The following is a 17005-nucleotide window of genomic DNA, read 5'->3' as shown; positions in this document are numbered from 1 at the left end:
ACAGTGTTCCATTGTGTTGGTTGATTGAGCCCCAAGGCCTCTAGAGAACAGTGTTCCATTGTGTTGGTTGATTGAGCCCCAAGGCCTCTAGAGAACAGTGTTCCAGTGTGTTGGTTGATTGAGCCCCAAGGCCTCTAGAGAACAGTGTTCCAGTGTGTTGGTTGGTTGAGCCCCAAGGCCTCTAGAGAACAGTGTTCCAGTGTGTTGGTTGGTTGAGCCCCAAGGCTTCTAGAGAACAGTGTTCCAGTGTGTTGGTTGAGCCCCAGGGCCTCTAGAGAACAGTGTTCCATTGTGTTGGTTGGTTGAGCCCCAAGGCCTCTAGAGAACAGTGTTCCAGTGTGTTGGTTGAGCCCCAGGGCCTCTAGAGAACAGTGTTCCAGTGTGTTGGTTGAGCTCCAAGGCCTCTAGAGAACAGTGTTCCAGTGTGTTGGTTGAGCCCCAGGGCCTCTAGAGAATAGTGTTCCAGTGTGTTGGTTGAGACCCAGGGCCTCTAGAGATCAGTGTTCCAGTGTGTTGGTTGAGCCCCAAGGCCTCTAGAGAACAGTGTTCCAGTGTGTTGTTTGAGCCCCAAGGCCTCTAGAGATCAGTGTTCCAGTGTGTTGGTTGAGACCCAGGGCCTCTAGAGAACAGTGTTCCAGTGTGTTGGTTGAGACCCAGGGCCTCTAGAGATCAGTGTTCCAGTGTGTTGGTTGAGCCCCAGGGCCTCTAGAGAACAGTGTTCCAGTGTGTTGTTTGAGCCCCAGGGCCTCTAGAGAACAGTGTTCCAGTGTGTTGGTTGAGACCCAGGGCCTCTAGAGAACTATATTGGGTTCTGATCTACAGGCCCACAATACACATTCAATTATTATGTGTAGCCTAAACGTGCAGCCATTTCTACATCTGAAATGGGCCCTCGCATGGATACATATCCCTAACAACACGATATGGTTGTTGGCTCAACAATTAAATGTATGCATTTAAGTCAGGTCTTTAACCTGGATAGACACAGATATACTGTATTGTGTATGAACATAGCCTGTATTCCAATACAAAATATATAGTAGGCTACAGTGTGTATTGTTCCTACAGGGATACACTTGGTTGGCACTTCTGGGTAGGCCAATTCTCTATATCAACTTAGATGTCATAATATATTTATTTAGAAATAATAGATAGTATTTACAGTGCATTCGGAAAGTATTCAGACCCCTTGACTTTCTCCACATTTTGTTACGTTACAGCCTTGTTCTAAAATGTATTCAATCGTTTTTCCCCTCATCAACGTACACACAATACCTCATAATGACAAATCAAAAACAGTTTTTTAGAAATCTTATTTCCATAAGTATTCAGACCCTTTGCTATGAGACTCAAAATTGAGCTCAAGTGGATCCTGTTTCCATTGATCATCCTTGAGATGTTTCTACAACTTGATTGCAGTCCACCTGTGGTAAATTCAATTGATTTGACATGATTTGGAAAGGCACACACCTGTCTATATAATGTCCCACAGTTGACAGTGCACGTCAGAGCAAAAACCAAGCCATGAGGTCGAAGGAATTGGTCAAGTGGCCAGACAGAAGCCACTACTCAGTAAAAGGCACATGACAGCCCGCTTGGAGTTTGCCAAAAGGCATCTAAAGGACTCTCAGACCATCTGATGAAACCAATATTTAACTCTCTTTGGCCTGGATGAAACCTGGCACCTTCCCTACAGTGAAGCATGGTGGTGGCAGCATCATGCTGTGGGGATGTTTTTCAGCCTGGAGGAAACCTGGCACCTTCCCTACAGTGAAGCATGTTGGTGGCAGCATCATGCTGTGGGGATGTTTTTCAGTTTTTCACTACATTCCTAAATACAATTATGTACTTTTTACTCATTTTTACTCTCTACATGTTCTGACACCCAAAAGTACTTGATACATTTTGACAGGAAAATGGTCCAATTCACACACTTATCTAGAAAACATCGCTGGTCATCCCTACTGCCTCTGATCTGTTAGACTCATTAAACACAAATGCTTTGTTTGTAAATTATGTGTGAGTGTTGGAGTGTGTGTCATGTATTGTCATATTATGTCTTGTTCCTGTTCTTTCTCTTCACTCCGTCTCCCTCTGCTGGTCGTATTAGGTTACCTTCTCTTCCTCACCTTCCCCCAGCTGTTCCTCATCTTCTCTAACTACCTCGTTCACCCTTTTCCCACCTGTTCCTTTTTTCCCTCTGATTAGGTCTCTATTTCTCTCTCTGTTCCTGCTTCTGTCTTTGTCAGATTCTCGTTTGAGTTTCTCATGCCAGAACCAAACTATCGTCCCGTTTGCTTCACCCTTGTCCCGTCCTGTCGGAATCTGCCTGTTCATCTGATGCTACGTGTGATCAGGTACCTCTGTCCTCTACGACCCGCGCCTACCCAGAGAGACCAGCAGTCTGTCGCCGCTAATCCAGCTATTCTCCTCTGCTGCTAAGAAGGGGACTCTAACCCAGCTATTCTCCTCTGCTGCTAAGAAGGGGGACTCTTCTGTAAATATCAGAAGGACTTTATGATTCATTTGTCGCCCTCTCTACATCTGAAGAGGATCTATGTCTTCCCTGTGTTTTGACATTAAAGGACTCTGTTTTTGTTAAACCGCTTTTGGGTCCTCACTCACGTGCATAACAGAAGAATCTGACCAAGAATGGACCCAGCGACTTCGGATCCTCTCCACTCAGCCGTCGAGATCCAGGGAGCGATGCTAGGCAGACACGAGCAGGAATTGTCTGCTGCTCGACATGCCGTTGAGACCCTGGCCGCCCAAGTCTCCGACCTCACAGAACAGATTCACCATCTCCGCCTCGATCCACCGGCCACTTCCAGGGCTTTCGAATCTCAGGAGCCCAGAAAAAATTACCCGCCGTGTTACTCTGGGGAGCCCACTGAATGCCGCTCGTTCCTCACCCAGTGTGATATTGTGTTTTCTCTCCAGCCCAACACTTACTCCAGGAGCACAGCTCGTATCGCCTACGTCATATCTCTCCTTACTGGACGGGCTCGTGAGTGGGGCACGGCAATCTGGGAGGCGAGGGCTGAGTGTACTAACCAGTATCAGGACTTTAAGGAGGAGATGATACAGGTTTTTGATCGTTCTGTTTTTGGGGAGGAAGCTTCCAGGGTCCTGTCTTCCCTATGTCAAGGTAATCGATCCATAACAGATTACTCTATTGAGTTTCGCACTCTTGCTGCCTCCAGTGACTGGAACGAGCCGGCTTTGCTCGCTCGTTTTCTGGAGGGTCTCCGCGCGGAGGTAAAGGATGAGATTCTCTCCCGGGAGGTTCCTTCCAGCGTGGATTCCTTGATTGAACTCGCTATTCGCATAGAGCGACGGGTTGATCTTCGTCACCGAGCTCGTGGAAAGGAGCTCGCGTTCTCCGTTGCCCCCCTCTCCGCATCACTACCATCTTCCTCCGCCGGCTCGGGTAATGAGCCTATGCAGCTGGGGGGTATCCGCATCTCGACTAAGGAGAGGGAACGGAGAATCACCAACCGCCTCTGTCTCTATTGCGGTTCCGCTGGTCATTTTGTCACTTCATGTCCTGGACCCATGGACCCATGGACCCTGGACCCTTCATGGACCCAGCGACTTCGGATCCTCTCCACTCAGCCGTCGAGATCCAGGGAGCGATGCTAGGCAGACACGAGCAGGAATTGTCTGCTGCTCGACATGCCGTTGAGACCCTGGCCGCCCAAGTCTCCGACCTCACAGAACAGATTCACCATCTCCGCCTCGATCCACCGGCCACTTCCAGGGCTTTCGAATCTCAGGAGCCCAGAAAAAATTACCCGCCGTGTTACTCTGGGGAGCCCACTGAATGCCGCTCGTTCCTCACCCAGTGTGATATTGTGTTTTCTCTCCAGCCCAACACTTACTCCAGGAGCACAGCTCGTATCGCCTACGTCATATCTCTCCTTACTGGACGGGCTCGTGAGTGGGGCACGGCAATCTGGGAGGCGAGGGCTGAGTGTACTAACCAGTATCAGGACTTTAAGGAGGAGATGATACGGGTTTTTGATCGTTCTGTTTTTGGGGAGGAAGCTTCCAGGGTCCTGTCTTCCCTATGTCAAGGTAATCGATCCATAACAGATTACTCTATTGAGTTTCGCACTCTTGCTTTTTCCAGTGACTGAAACGAGCCGGCTTTGCTCGCTCGTTTTCTGGAGGGTCTCCGCGCGGAGGTAAAGGATGAGATTCTCTCCCGGGAGGTTCCTTCCAGCGTGGATAAAGGATGAGATTCTCTCCCGGGAGGTTCCTTCCAGCGTGGATTCCTTGATTGAACTCGCTATTCGCATAGAGCGACGGGTTGATCTTCGTCACCGAGCTCGTGGAAAGGAGCTTGCGTTCTCCGTTGCCCCCCTCTCCGCATCACTACCATCTTCCTCCGCCGGCTCGGGTAATGAGCCTATGCAGCTGGGGGGTATCCGCATCTCGACTAAGGAGAGGGAACGGAGAATCACCAACCGCCTCTGTCTCTATTGCGGTTCCGCTGGTCATTTTGTCACTTCATGTCCAGTAAAAGCCAGAGCTCATCAGTAAGCGGAGGGCTACTGGTGAGCGCTACTACTCTGGTCTCTCCTTCAAGATCCTGCACTACCTTGTCGGTTCATCTACGCTGGACCGGTTCGTCAGCTTCCTGCAGTGCCTTGATAGACTCTGGGGCGGAGGGCTGTTTTATGGACGAGACCTGGGCTCGGGAACATGACATTCCTCTCAGACAGTTAAGGGAGCCCACGGCCTTGTTCGCTTTGGATGGTAGTTCTCTCCCCAGGATTCAGCGTGAGACGCTACCTTTAACCCTCACTGTTTCTGGTAATCATAGCGAAACCCTTTCTTTTTTAATTTTTCGTTCACCTTTTACACCTGTTGTTTTGGGCCATCCCTGGCTAGTTTGTCATAATCCTTCTATTAATTGGTCTAGTAATTCTATCCTCTTCTGGAACGTCTCTTGTCATGTGAAATGTTTAATGTCTGCTATCCCTCCTGTTTCCTCTGTGCACGGTGTTCAGTCGGTCCAGGGCCACCTCTCTTCCTCCGCACCGGTCGTATGATTGTAGTATTGATCTCCTTCCGGGAACCACTCCCCCCCGGGGTAGACTATACTCTCTGTCGGCTCCCGAACGTAAGGCTCTCGAAGATTATTTGTCTGTAGCTCTTGACGCCGGTACCATAGTCCCCTCCTCCTCTCCCGCCGGAGCGGGGTTTTTTTTTGTTAAGAAGAAGGACGGGTCCCTGCGCCCCTGCATAGATTATCGAGGGCTGAATGACATAACAGTGAAGAATCGTTATCCGCTCCCTCTTATGTCTTCAGCCTTCGAGATCCTGCAGGGAGCCAGGTTTTTCACTAAGTTGGACCTTCGTAACACTTACCATCTCGTGCGCATCAGGGAGGGGGACGAGTGGAAAACGGCGTTTAACACTCCGTTAGGGCACTTTGAATACCGGGTTCTTCCTTTCGGCCTCGCTAACGCTCCAGCTGTCTTTCAGGCATTAGTCAATGACTTCCTGAGAGACATGCTGAACATCTTTGTTTTCGTTTACCTTGACGATATCCTGATTTTTTTCACCGTCACTCCAGATTCATGTTCAGCACGTTCGACGTGTCCTCCAGCGCCTTTTAGAGAATTGTCTTTTTGTGAAGGCTGAGAAGTGCACTTTTCATGCCTCCTCCGTCACATTTCTCGGTTCTGTTATTTCCGCTGAAGGCATTAAGATGGATCCCGCTAAGGTCCAAGCTGTCATTGATTGGCCCGTTCCTAAGTCACGCGTCGAGCTGCAGCGCTTTCTCGGCTTCGCGAATTTCTATCGTCGTTTCATCCGTAATTTCGGTCAGGTGGCAGCTCCTCTCACAGCCCTTACTTCTGTCAAGACGTGCTTTAAGTGGTCCGTTTCCGCCCAGGGAGCTTTTGATCTCCTCAAGAATCGTTTTACATCCGCACCTATCCTTGTTACACCTGACGTCTCTAGACAGTTCGTTGTCGAGGTTGACGCGTCAGAGGTGGGCGTGGGAGCCATTCTTTCTCAGTGCTCCCTCTCTGACGACAAGGTCCACCCTTGCGCGTATTTTTCTCATCGCCTGTCGCCGTCGGAACGTAACTATGATGTGGGAAACCGCGAACTGCTCGCCATCCGCTTAGCCCTAGGCGAATGGCGACAGTGGTTGGAGGGGGCGACCGTTCCTTTTGTCGTTTGGACTGACCATAGGAACCTTGAGTACATCCGTTCTGCCAAACGACTTAATGCGCGTCAGGCTCGTTGGGCGCTGTTTTTCGCTCGTTTCGAGTTCGTAATTTCTTATCGTCCGGGCTCTAAGAACACCAAGCCTGATGCTTTATCTCGTCTCTTCAGTTCTTCAGTAGCCTCCACTGACCCCGAGGGGATTCTCCCTGAGGGGCGTGTTGTCGGGTTGACTGTCTGGGGAATTGAGAGGCAGGTAAAGCAAGCACTCACTCACACTCCGTCGCCGTGCGCTTGTCCTAGGAACCTTCTTTTCGTTCCCGTTCCTACTCGTCTGGCCGTTCTCCAGTGGGCTCACTTTGCCAAGTTAGCCGGCCACCCCGGCGTTCGAGGTACGCTTGCTTCCATTCGGCAGCGTTTTTGGTGGCCCACTCGGGAGCATGACACGCGTCGTTTCGTGGCTGCTTGTTCGGTCTGCGCGCAGACTAAGTCCGGTAACTCCCCTCCTGCCGGCCGTCTCAGACCGCTTCCCATTCCCTCTCGACCGTGGTCTCACATCGCCTTAGATTTTATCACCGGACTGCCTTCGTCAGCGGGGAAGACTGTTATTCTTACGGTTGTCGATAGGTTCTCTAAGGCGGCTCATTTTATTCCCCTCGCTAAGCTCCCTTCTGCTAAAGAAACGGCACAAATCATCATCGAGAATGTTTTCAGAATTCATGGCCTTCCGTCAGACGTCGTTTCGGACAGGGGTCCGCAATTCACGTCTCAATTTTGGAGGGAGTTTTGCCGTTTGATTGGGGCTTCCGTCAGTCTCTCTTCCGGCTTTCACCCTCAGTCTAACGGTCAAGCAGAACGGGCCAATCAGACTATTGGTCGCATCTTACGCAGTCTTTCTTTTCGTAACCCTGCGTCTTGGTCAGAACAGCTCCCCTGGGCAGAATACGCCCACAACTCGCTTCCTTCGTCTGCGACCGGGCTATCTCCTTTTCAGAGTAGCCTCGGGTACCAGCCTCCGCTGTTCTCGTCTCAGTTCGCCGAGTCCAGCGTCCCCTCCGCTCAGGCTTTTGTCCAACGTTGCGAGCGCACCTGGAAGAGGGTCAGGTCTGCACTTTGCCGTTATAGGGCGCAGACTGTGAGAGCCGCTAATAAGCGTAGAACTAAGAGTCCTAGATATTGTCGCGGTCAGAGAGTTTGGCTCTCCACTCAGAACCTTCCCCTTAAGACAGCTTCTCGCAAGTTGACCCCGCGGTTCATTGGTCCGTTCCGTATTTCTCAGATCATTAATCCTGTCGCAGTGCGACTTCTTCTTCCGCGATATCTTCGTCGCGTCCACCCGGTCTTCCATGTCTCCTGTGTTAAGCCCGTTCTTCGCGCCCCCGCTCGTCTCCCCCCCCCCCCCCCCCCCCATCCTTGTCGAGGGCGCACCTATCTACAGGTCCGTAAGATTTTGGACATGCGTCCTCGGGGCCGTGGTCATCAGTACCTAGTGGATTGGGAGGGGTACGGTCCTGAGGAAAGGAGTTGGGTTCCCTCTCGGGACGTGCTGGACCGTTCGCTGATCGATGATTTCCTCCGTTGCCGCCAGGTTTCCTCCTCGAGTGCGCCAGGAGGCGCTCGGTGAGTGGGGGGGTACTGTCATGTATTGTCATATTATGTCTTGTTCCTGTTCTTTCTCTTCACTCCGTCTCCCTCTGCTGGTCATATTAGGTTACCTTCTCTTCCTATCCTTCCCCCAGCTGTTCCTCATCTTCTCTAACTACCTCGTTCACCCTTTTCCCACCTGTTCCGTTTTTCCCTCTGATTAGGTCTCTATTTCTCTCTCTGTTCCTGCTTCTGTCTTTGTCAGATTCTCGTTTGAGTTTCTCATGCCAGAACCAAACTATCGTCCCGTTTGCTTCACCCTTGTCCCGTCCTGTCGGAATCTGCCTGTTCATCTGATGCTACGTGTGATCAGGTACCTCTGTCCTCTACGACCCGCGCCTACCCAGAGAGACCAGCAGTCTGTCGCCGCTAATCCAGCTATTCTCCTCTGCTGCTAAGAAGGGGACTCTAACCCAGCTACTCTCCTCTGCTGCTAAGAAGGGGGACTCTTCTGTAAATATCAGAAGGACTTTATGATTCATTTGTCGCCCTCTCTGCGGGTTGTCTATTTTGCCATTATATACATCTGAAGAGGATCTATGTCTTCCCTGTGTTTTGACATTAAAGGACTCTGTTTTTGTTAAACCGCTTTTGGGTCCTCACTCACGTGCATAACAGTGTGACCCTGGCTATCCATCAATAAAAATACAAATACATCTGGTTTGTTTAATAGAAGGAATTTGAAATGATTTATACCTTTACTTTTGATACTTACGTACATTTGAGCAATTTGAGCAAAAAGTATATTTAAAACCAAATACTTTTAGACTTTTACTCAAGTAGTATTTTACTGGGTGACTTTCACTTGAGTCATTTCTATTAAGGTATCTTTACTTTTGCTCAAGTATGACAGTTGAGTACTTTTTCCACCACTGCTAACTACCAATCTAACAAGAGAAAGACAAATGATGCACTACCACATTTAGAAATTGCACCTGTTGTATTCTACTATTCTAATGCTCAATAGTAAGTTGAGACCCCGACTGAGATTCTCATTTTTTTTAAGTAATAATTGGTTTGGGGCCCCCTAGAGGCCGTGGGCCCTAAGCGACTGCTTATGTCACATATGCCTGGAACCGGCCCTGCGATTAGCAAGCATTAAAACAATACAATAAGATCTGAATAGGTGTTATAGTAACTCCTTATCAATGGCAGTGGCATGTATTTATGGATGCCAAATGAAGCCAGGCTTCCCAAAAAAATGACCAATAAAAAATAAATAAAAAATGTATCATTCCTCTCTCTCTCTGTTTCATCATGTTCCTTAAATTCGCAAGAGGCTGAATGTATCTCACCGGAAAAAGCATTCTAGCGAGCGAAACAGTGCCCCTCTGTCTCTGTATGTGTGCCCATCTATCTGATGGCTGTCTGGTTCAAAAGAGTATGACATTGTTGCCGCCCGTAGAATTTGGTGTCACTCCTATCAAATCCCATTGAGAGTATATGTCATTGACAGAAACAACTTGAATTGTTGCATCTTGTTGTGTTGTTGTCATCCGGTGGCTAGCTAGCTAGCTAAAATTGTCCCTTTCCTAAATTAGCCATGGATGGAGATAGAGATTTGAACTTGTGGTTTAACTAAATTCTCCTTACTGGCCAATGATTGTAATGCTGATTCTGATCCAACCATTAATTCATACATTGTTGTGCCCCTGGCCTGAGAGGATGGAAGTTCAATATGTAGCTAGATGTAGAAGGCTAATGTTAACTAGCTGACGTTGCCCATGAATGGAAGTTAGGCTATCAAACAACAATTTTAGCAAGGTAGCCTAGGACAACAAGAAATATAAGCCTGTACTGTATGACAGAGTGATAGACCGTTTCATCAACATGGAAGAGAGGAGGATTGCATTCTTGACAAGTAGGGTGAGTCAACATGCTTTTTCTACTTGCACGAATGCGCACACATGCACACACACACGCAAACAGAAATCAGAACCATGAACATCCACATCATAGTTATCTTATGTTGATTGGACTAAATTGCTTTTTTGTTGAAATGTTGAAGTTGAAATGATACTGGAATAGTGGAGGCAGCTCCTGTTTTCTTTGCAACTTGAGGTAACTCTCCGTGGATCTAAATCAGTAGTTGTTTAGTGGTCCAAACATGTCAAAAACATGACCTTGTTTGACCATGCTGTATGTAGGTCATGTAACTGTTTGTTACATGCAGTATGTTTTGTGGACTTCACTAGGCAAGTCAGTTAAGAACACATTCTTATTTAACTAGGCAAGTCAGTTAAGAACACATTCTTATTTAACTAGGCAAGTCAGTTAAGAACACATTCTTATTTAACTAGGCAAGTCAGTTAAGAACACATTCTTATTTAACTAGGCAAGTCAGTTAAGAACACATTCTTATTTACCTTTATTTAACTAGGCAAGTCAGTTAAGAACACATTCTTATTGACATTGACGGCCTACCCCGGGCCAATTGTGCACTGCCCTATGGGACTCCCAATCACAGCCACTTGTAATACAGCCTGGAATCAAACCAGGGTCTGTAGTGACGCCTTTAGCACTGAGATACAGTGTCTTAGACCGCTGCGCCACTCAGCAGCCCCTTGGGAACATCCATATTGTGGGTGTTTGTTTACAAAGAAGTATACAGGCAATACATTTATCTCTAATTATTAGACCAAGTTTTTGACCTGGTTTTTAATACTACAGGGATATCAGGCTTGTAGTTGTATTAATTATGATTCATGACTTGTCTGAACTATAGGTGTGAATGTGCTGATTTAACTTCTGTCTCCCTCTACTGGGCCAAACTGCTTGCAAATACCCACTATTGCCATGATCATGCCATCCACTCAAGAATCATGTATTATTTGATAATTGAATGTATTGTATTGGTAGTGTAATGTGGTATATTGTTATATTCTCAGTTTGGACTGTCCAGACTCCCTTTCAGACTACTATCTTATTCTCATTCATCGTCAGAGAAAGTCACACCCAAATCGGTCGTTTTGTATTACATCATTTTGTCTTTATTTCATAAAGAAAAGTAGAAAGTGAAATATGAAAACACCTCAGTAACCCCCACCTTCCTCTCTTAGCCTGGATGCCTGACTTGGTTTGGTGTTCAACAACAAAACTGACTGATTAAGAAACAAACCCCTAGCCTTGGTACTTCTGAGTGGTTTGGATGGGTATACGTTAGGAAATAAGGGCTGGGGAGTAAGGTGGTTAGAGGCTAGGGTGTAGGAGCTAGGGCGTAGGGTGGTTAGAGGCTAGGATGTAGGAGCTAGGGCGTAAGGTGGTTAGAGGCTAGGGAGTAAGGGAGTAAAGGCTAGGGTGTAGGGGCTAGGGAGTAAGGGGGTTAGAGGCTAGGGAGTAAAGGAGTAAAGGCTAGGGTGTAGAGGCTAGGGAGTAAAGGAGTAAAGGCTAGGGTGTAGAGGCTAGGTAGTAAAGGAGTAAAGGCTAGAGGGTAGAGGGTAGGTAGTAAAGGAGTAAAGGCTAGGGTGTAGAGGCTAGGGAGTAAAGGAGTAAAGGCTAGAGGGTAGAGGGTTTCTGGCCCAATACGTGTTATTTAAAACAGAACCATCCTGGCATCCATGTTACAACTCTATTCTCCTAATGAAAGATAGAGCCCTGTGAAGATGGCACGCTGTGTCTCAAATGGCACCATATTCCCTATATAGTGGACCAGGTCAAAAGTATTGCACTATATAGGGAATAAGGTGCCATTTGGAATACATCCCATGTACCCTCCTCCACTACTGCATCTCCTGGGGCCCTACAGCACCCTGTTATACAACACAACGTGACTTAAAGTAGAATACTGACAGACAGACAAAACAAAGTGATTTTGTTGGTGGCATCTCTGTCTCCTCTCCTGTTTCCCTCTCCTCCTCTTCTCCTCTTCTTCACCAAGTCACATCAAGGCGTGGCATCCCCTTTCCTTTCCTGTTCAATGGCTGAAACAGAAGACAGGAAGACACATACATACTGTATACATGTGGTGGAGATGTTGGCGAGGGAGAATGTGAATTGGGCTCCGGTCGTGTGTGGTTGTGTTGCAGAGACGATACAGAGTGCGACCCAAATGGTACCCTATGCACTACTTTGACCTGGGCCTGTAGGGAGAGAGTGATTCTGATGATTCAGTGATTTGTAGTAGAGAAGTGTTTGTATACTGCAGAGCTAGAGGAAGGTTGACTGCAGTAGAACTGACAACACCTATAGCTGCTAAAATGACTGCAGGGGGGGGGGGGGGGGGGGGGGGGTATGAGAGAGAGGGGGAGGGGGGGAGAGAGGGGAGAGAGAGAGGGGGAAAGAGAGAGTAAGGGGGAGAGAACAAGAGAGAGAGGGGGGGGGGTAGGAAAGGAAGAGCACTGCAGAGGCAGAATGAACACTTCCCTTACCACACCCTTAAAACACACACGCATACAGTACACACACACACCACACTGCCATGATAACTCACTCTCTTTGGTTGGCAGGGGGTTCTTCTCTTTCGTCTCAGTCTTCTTCAGTTTGGTCTTGTCGAAACAGGCAATCTCTGTCAGGTCAGGTTTGTCAGACATTGTTGCTGTGAAAGAGAGAGATGGAGCAGGGAGAGAGAGATGGAGCAGGGAGAGAGAGATGGAGCAGGGGGAGAGAGATGGAGCAGGGAGAGAGAGATGGAGCAGGGGGAGAGAGATGGAGCAGGGGGAGAGAGATGGAGCAGGGGGAGAGAGATGGAGCAGGGGGAGAGAGATGGAGCAGGGAGAGAGATGGAGCAGGAAGAGAGATGGAGCAGGGAAGAGAGATGGAGCAGGGGGAGAGAGATTGAGCAGGGGGAGAGAGATGGAGCAGGGGGAGAGAGATGGAGCAGGGAGAGAGATGGAGCAGGAAGAGAGATGGAGCAGGGAGAGAGAGATGGAGCAGGGGGAGAGAGATGGAGCAGGGAGAGAGATGGAAAGAGAAAGTGAGGAAATGAGGGAGGGAGAGAAAAGGAGAGAGAGGAAGAGAGGGGGAGAGAGAGACAGAGAGAAATCCTTGTGTCAGTTATTTGACCTTGGCTGACAAACGAGCTACACACAAGGCAGAATCTTGAGTAGGGAGCGGTAAAATCATTTCTGTTCATGAGTATGCCATCGTGTTGATGACTAATATGTGAATTTTGCCAATCTAGTTCCTAGTAGATATAGGGAGTGTGTCCACCATGAGATGTGCTACACACACACACGCACACGCACGCACACACACGTGAGGTGCAGCCGCCCCCACATGTGTTCGGTTCCATCATGCCAGCTTTCCACATGCCTACACACATGCTATCTAGCATGACACCATCTGTGTGAGGCTGGTCTCTTTGTTCTCTCCCTCTGCAGTCTCTCTCTCTCTCTCTCTCTCTCTCTCTCTCTCTCTCTCTTTCACTCTCTCTCTCTTTCACTCTCTCTCTCTCTCTCTCTCTCTCTCTCTCTCTCTCTCTCTCTCTCTCTCTCTCTCTCTCAGATCTCTGCATCCTTGCCGTCTTTTCTCCTCCTGAGTCTCTACGCTGTTCCACAATGTTACAATTTCATAGCCCAGTCTTACCTCAGCCTCAGCCCTACCTCAGCCCCAGTCCTACCTCAGCCCCAGCCCTACCTCAGCCCCAGCCCTACCTCAGCCCCAGCCCTACCTCAGCCCTACGTCAGCCCCAGTCCAGCCCTACCTCAGCCCCAGCACAGCCCTACCTCAGCCCCAGCCCTACCTCTGCCACAGTCCTACCTCTGCCACAGTCCTACCTCAGCCCTAGCCCTACCTCAGCCCCAACTACCTCAGCCCCAGCACAGCCCTACCTCAGCCCAAGCCCTACCCCAGCCCTACCTCAGCTCCAGACCTACCTCAGCTCCAGCCCCAGCCCCAGCCCTACGTCAGCCCCAGTCCAGCCCTACCTCAGCCCCAGCTCTACCTCAGCCCAAGCTCTACCCCAGCCCTACGTCAGCCCCAGTCCAGCCCTACCTCAGCCACAGCCCTACCTCAGCCCAAGCCCTACCCCAGCCCTACGTCAGCCCCAGTCCAGCCCTACCTCAGCCCCAGCCCTACCTCAGCCGAAGCCCTACACCAGCCCTACGTCAGCCCCAGTCCAGCCCTACCTCAGCTCCAGCCCCACCTCAGCCCCAGCCCCACCAGAGCGTCAGCCCTACCTCAGCCCTACCTCATCTATCTATTCCTCCATCTTTCAATTAATTTGTTCTTTCCACCCTTCCATCAGATCAGTACACTCCAGTCTTCAGTGTACAGCCACACCCCAGATCCTTTGTTTCAGTACACAGAAACAAAGCTAAATAAATAAAGATGGTGAGAGATAGAGAGGAACGAGAGAGAGGAGAGAGACCGAGGCTTACCTTTGTTACACACAGTAGTGTGCTCTAATCCGCCGGGGCAGGGATGGAAAGAGATGGAGGTAGACAAGGCTGCGAGTGTCTTAGGGTGTCTGCACATCTAGGTCTGCACAAGGGTGTGGGTTTAAGACATAATAAAGGAGGAAGGAGGACGGAAGAGGGAAGGAGGGAGAAACTAAGAGAGGGAGGGGTAGAGAGGAGGCACTAAAAGATTGGTAGGGAGCAAAAAGAGAGAGCGAGAGGGAGAGACGATAAGTCTGCCGTCTCCTTTCTCTTTCTTCATTTAGTTAATATTCATGTTCTCCAGGGAAGACATTGGTGGAAGAGCCAACCAATAGCAAGCTGCCGTGCTGTGCTATTCATTAAGATAATGCATCATACACTATTTAATCAACGCACTGAGGTGATTTTGGGGAATTGGCATTCTGAGGACAGGGACAGACGTAACACTTGAATGTCTAAAAATACCATTATTTATTTATTTTTCATAACAATGTAGTAAAATAATTATATTGGTTTTTATGACATATATTTTAATTTTCTAAATACTGTAATTTGTCTGTACGGTATATAGTTCTGATCTTTTTCCATCTTTTTAATGTTTTTGTTCCAAATGGCATCTTATTCCCTTTATACCAGGGCCAATGGTGCCTTGGTAAAAAAAAGTAGTGCACTATATAGGGAATAGTACATACAGTGGCTTGCGAAAGTTTTCACCCCCCTTGGCATTTTTCAAATTTTATTGCCCTCCAACCTAAAATAAAAAAACAATGTGGGGGGATTTGCATCATTTGATTTACACAACATGTCTACCACTTTGAAGATGCTAAATATTTGATGGTGAAACAAACAAGAAATAAGAAAAAAAAACAGAAAACTTGAGTGCAAAACTATTCACCCCACAAAGTCAATACTTTGTAGAGCCACCTTTTGCAGCAATTACAGCTGCAAGTCTCTTGGGGTATGTATCTATAAGCTTGGCACATCTAGCCACTGGGATTTTTGCCCATTCTTCAAGGCTAAACTTCTCCAGCTCCTTTAAAATGGATGGGTTCCGCTGGTGTACAGCAATCTTTAAGTCATACCACAGATTCTCAATTGGATTGAGGTCTGGGCTTTGACAAGGCCATTCCAAGACATTTAAATGTTTCCCCTTGTACCACTCACGCGTTGCTTTAGAGGTATGCTTAGGGTCATTGTCCTGCTGGAAGGTGAACCGAAGGTCCTAGTTTCAAATCTCTGGAAGACTGAAACAGGTTTCCCTCAAGAATTTCCCTGTATTTAGCGCCATCCATCATTCCTCCAATTCTGTCCAGTTTCCCAGTCCCTGCCGATGAAAACATCCCCACAGCATGATGCTGCCAACACCATGCGTCACTGTGGGGATGGTGTTCTCGGGATGATGAGAGGTGTTGGGTTTGCACCAGACATAGTGTTTTCCTTGATGGCCAAAATGCTCAATTTTAGTCTCATCTGACCAGAGTTCCTTCTTCCATATGTTTGGGGAGTCTCCCACGTTCCTTTTGGCAAACACCAAACGTGTTTTCTTATTTCTTATATACTGTCTAGTGAGTGTGTATATGGTGTGTATATACTGTCTAGTGAGTGTGTACATGATGTGTATATACTGTCTAGTTAATTTGTACATGGTGTGTATATACTGTCTAGTGAGTGTGTATATTCTGTCTAGTGAGTGTGTATATGGTGTGTATATACTGTCTAGTGAGTGTGTATATGGTGTGTATATAATGTCTAGTGAGTGTGTATATGGTGTGTATGTACTGTCTAGTCAGTGTGTATATGGAGTGTATATACTGTGTCATGACATTGGCCTGGGGGGTAGGTTCATGACAGTCATAAATACCTCTTCCCCCATTTTTCCTCTCTCTACACTACTGATGTTACATTTGAAAAACCCTTGGTTAACATAGAGATTCTGGGAACATCAGAAGGTGGGGGGAAATGAACTATATTCTGGTAATCCGACCAATTGAACACATGCTACTTAATGAAAATTACGTCAGTTCGGTTGTCATCTGAGACATTCTCATCAATGATAAGATGACATAAACTCTACAGTGGAAAGTCTACACATCAGAGTTATCAGATTCACATGGAATTGTTGTTCAATTTAAATGTTTGAATATGAAATTATTTGTGATGGGATGAAATGTGATTTCAGCTTCTAGACAGTATATACACACTCACTAGACAGTATATATATACTCACTAGACAGTATATACACACCATATACACACTCGCTAGACAGTATATACACACTCGCTAGACAGTATATACACAGTCACTAGACAGTATATGCACACCATATACACACTCACTAGACAGTATATACACACTCACTAGACAGTATATACACACTCACTAGACAGAATATACACACTCACTAGACAGTATCTACACACCATATAGACACTCACTTGACAGTATATACACACCATATTCACACTCACTAGACAGTTGTCGTGTCTTTAGCTATGCCAGATTAAGAGATATCAGTTTGTCTCTGTGAATGGTTTGTCCTCTGACTTCGGTGTTCCTCAAGGTTCCGTTTTAGGACCACTATTGTTTTCACTATATATTTTACCTCTTGGGGATGCCATTCGAAAACGTAATGTTAACTTTCACTGCTATGCGGATGACACACAGCTGTACATTTCAATGGAACATGGTGAAGCCCCAAAATTGCCCTCGCTAGAAGCATGTGTTTCAGACATAAGGAAGTGGATGGCTGCAAACTTTCTACTTTTAAACTCGGACAAAACAGAGATGCCTGTTCTAGGTCCCAAGAAACAAGAAACAGATTCTTCTGTTGAATCTGACAATTAATCTTAATGGTTGTACA

The 17005-nt window shown here is 47.5% G+C and overlaps 1 protein-coding gene across 1 annotated transcript; it reads right to left on the bottom strand.

Moving 5' to 3' along the window:
* Window positions 1-11611: 11611 nt before the first annotated feature.
* On the bottom strand, window positions 11612-14262 carry LOC139390770 (thymosin beta-like). The gene is made up of 3 exons (XM_071138131.1): window positions 14145-14262; window positions 12257-12361; window positions 11612-11747 (listed from the first exon to the last, which is right to left on the bottom strand). Exons 1-3 carry the CDS (start codon window positions 14239-14241, stop codon window positions 11710-11712), a joined length of 240 nt encoding a protein of 79 aa, XP_070994232.1. The 5' UTR covers window positions 14242-14262; the 3' UTR covers window positions 11612-11709.
* Window positions 14263-17005: the final 2743 nt, after the last annotated feature.

This window comes from Oncorhynchus clarkii, chromosome 31 (assembly GCF_045791955.1).
Source record: "Oncorhynchus clarkii lewisi isolate Uvic-CL-2024 chromosome 31, UVic_Ocla_1.0, whole genome shotgun sequence".
In the NCBI taxonomy this organism is placed as follows: domain Eukaryota; kingdom Metazoa; phylum Chordata; class Actinopteri; order Salmoniformes; family Salmonidae; genus Oncorhynchus; species Oncorhynchus clarkii.
This window is presented reverse-complemented; position numbering and strand designations above follow the sequence as displayed.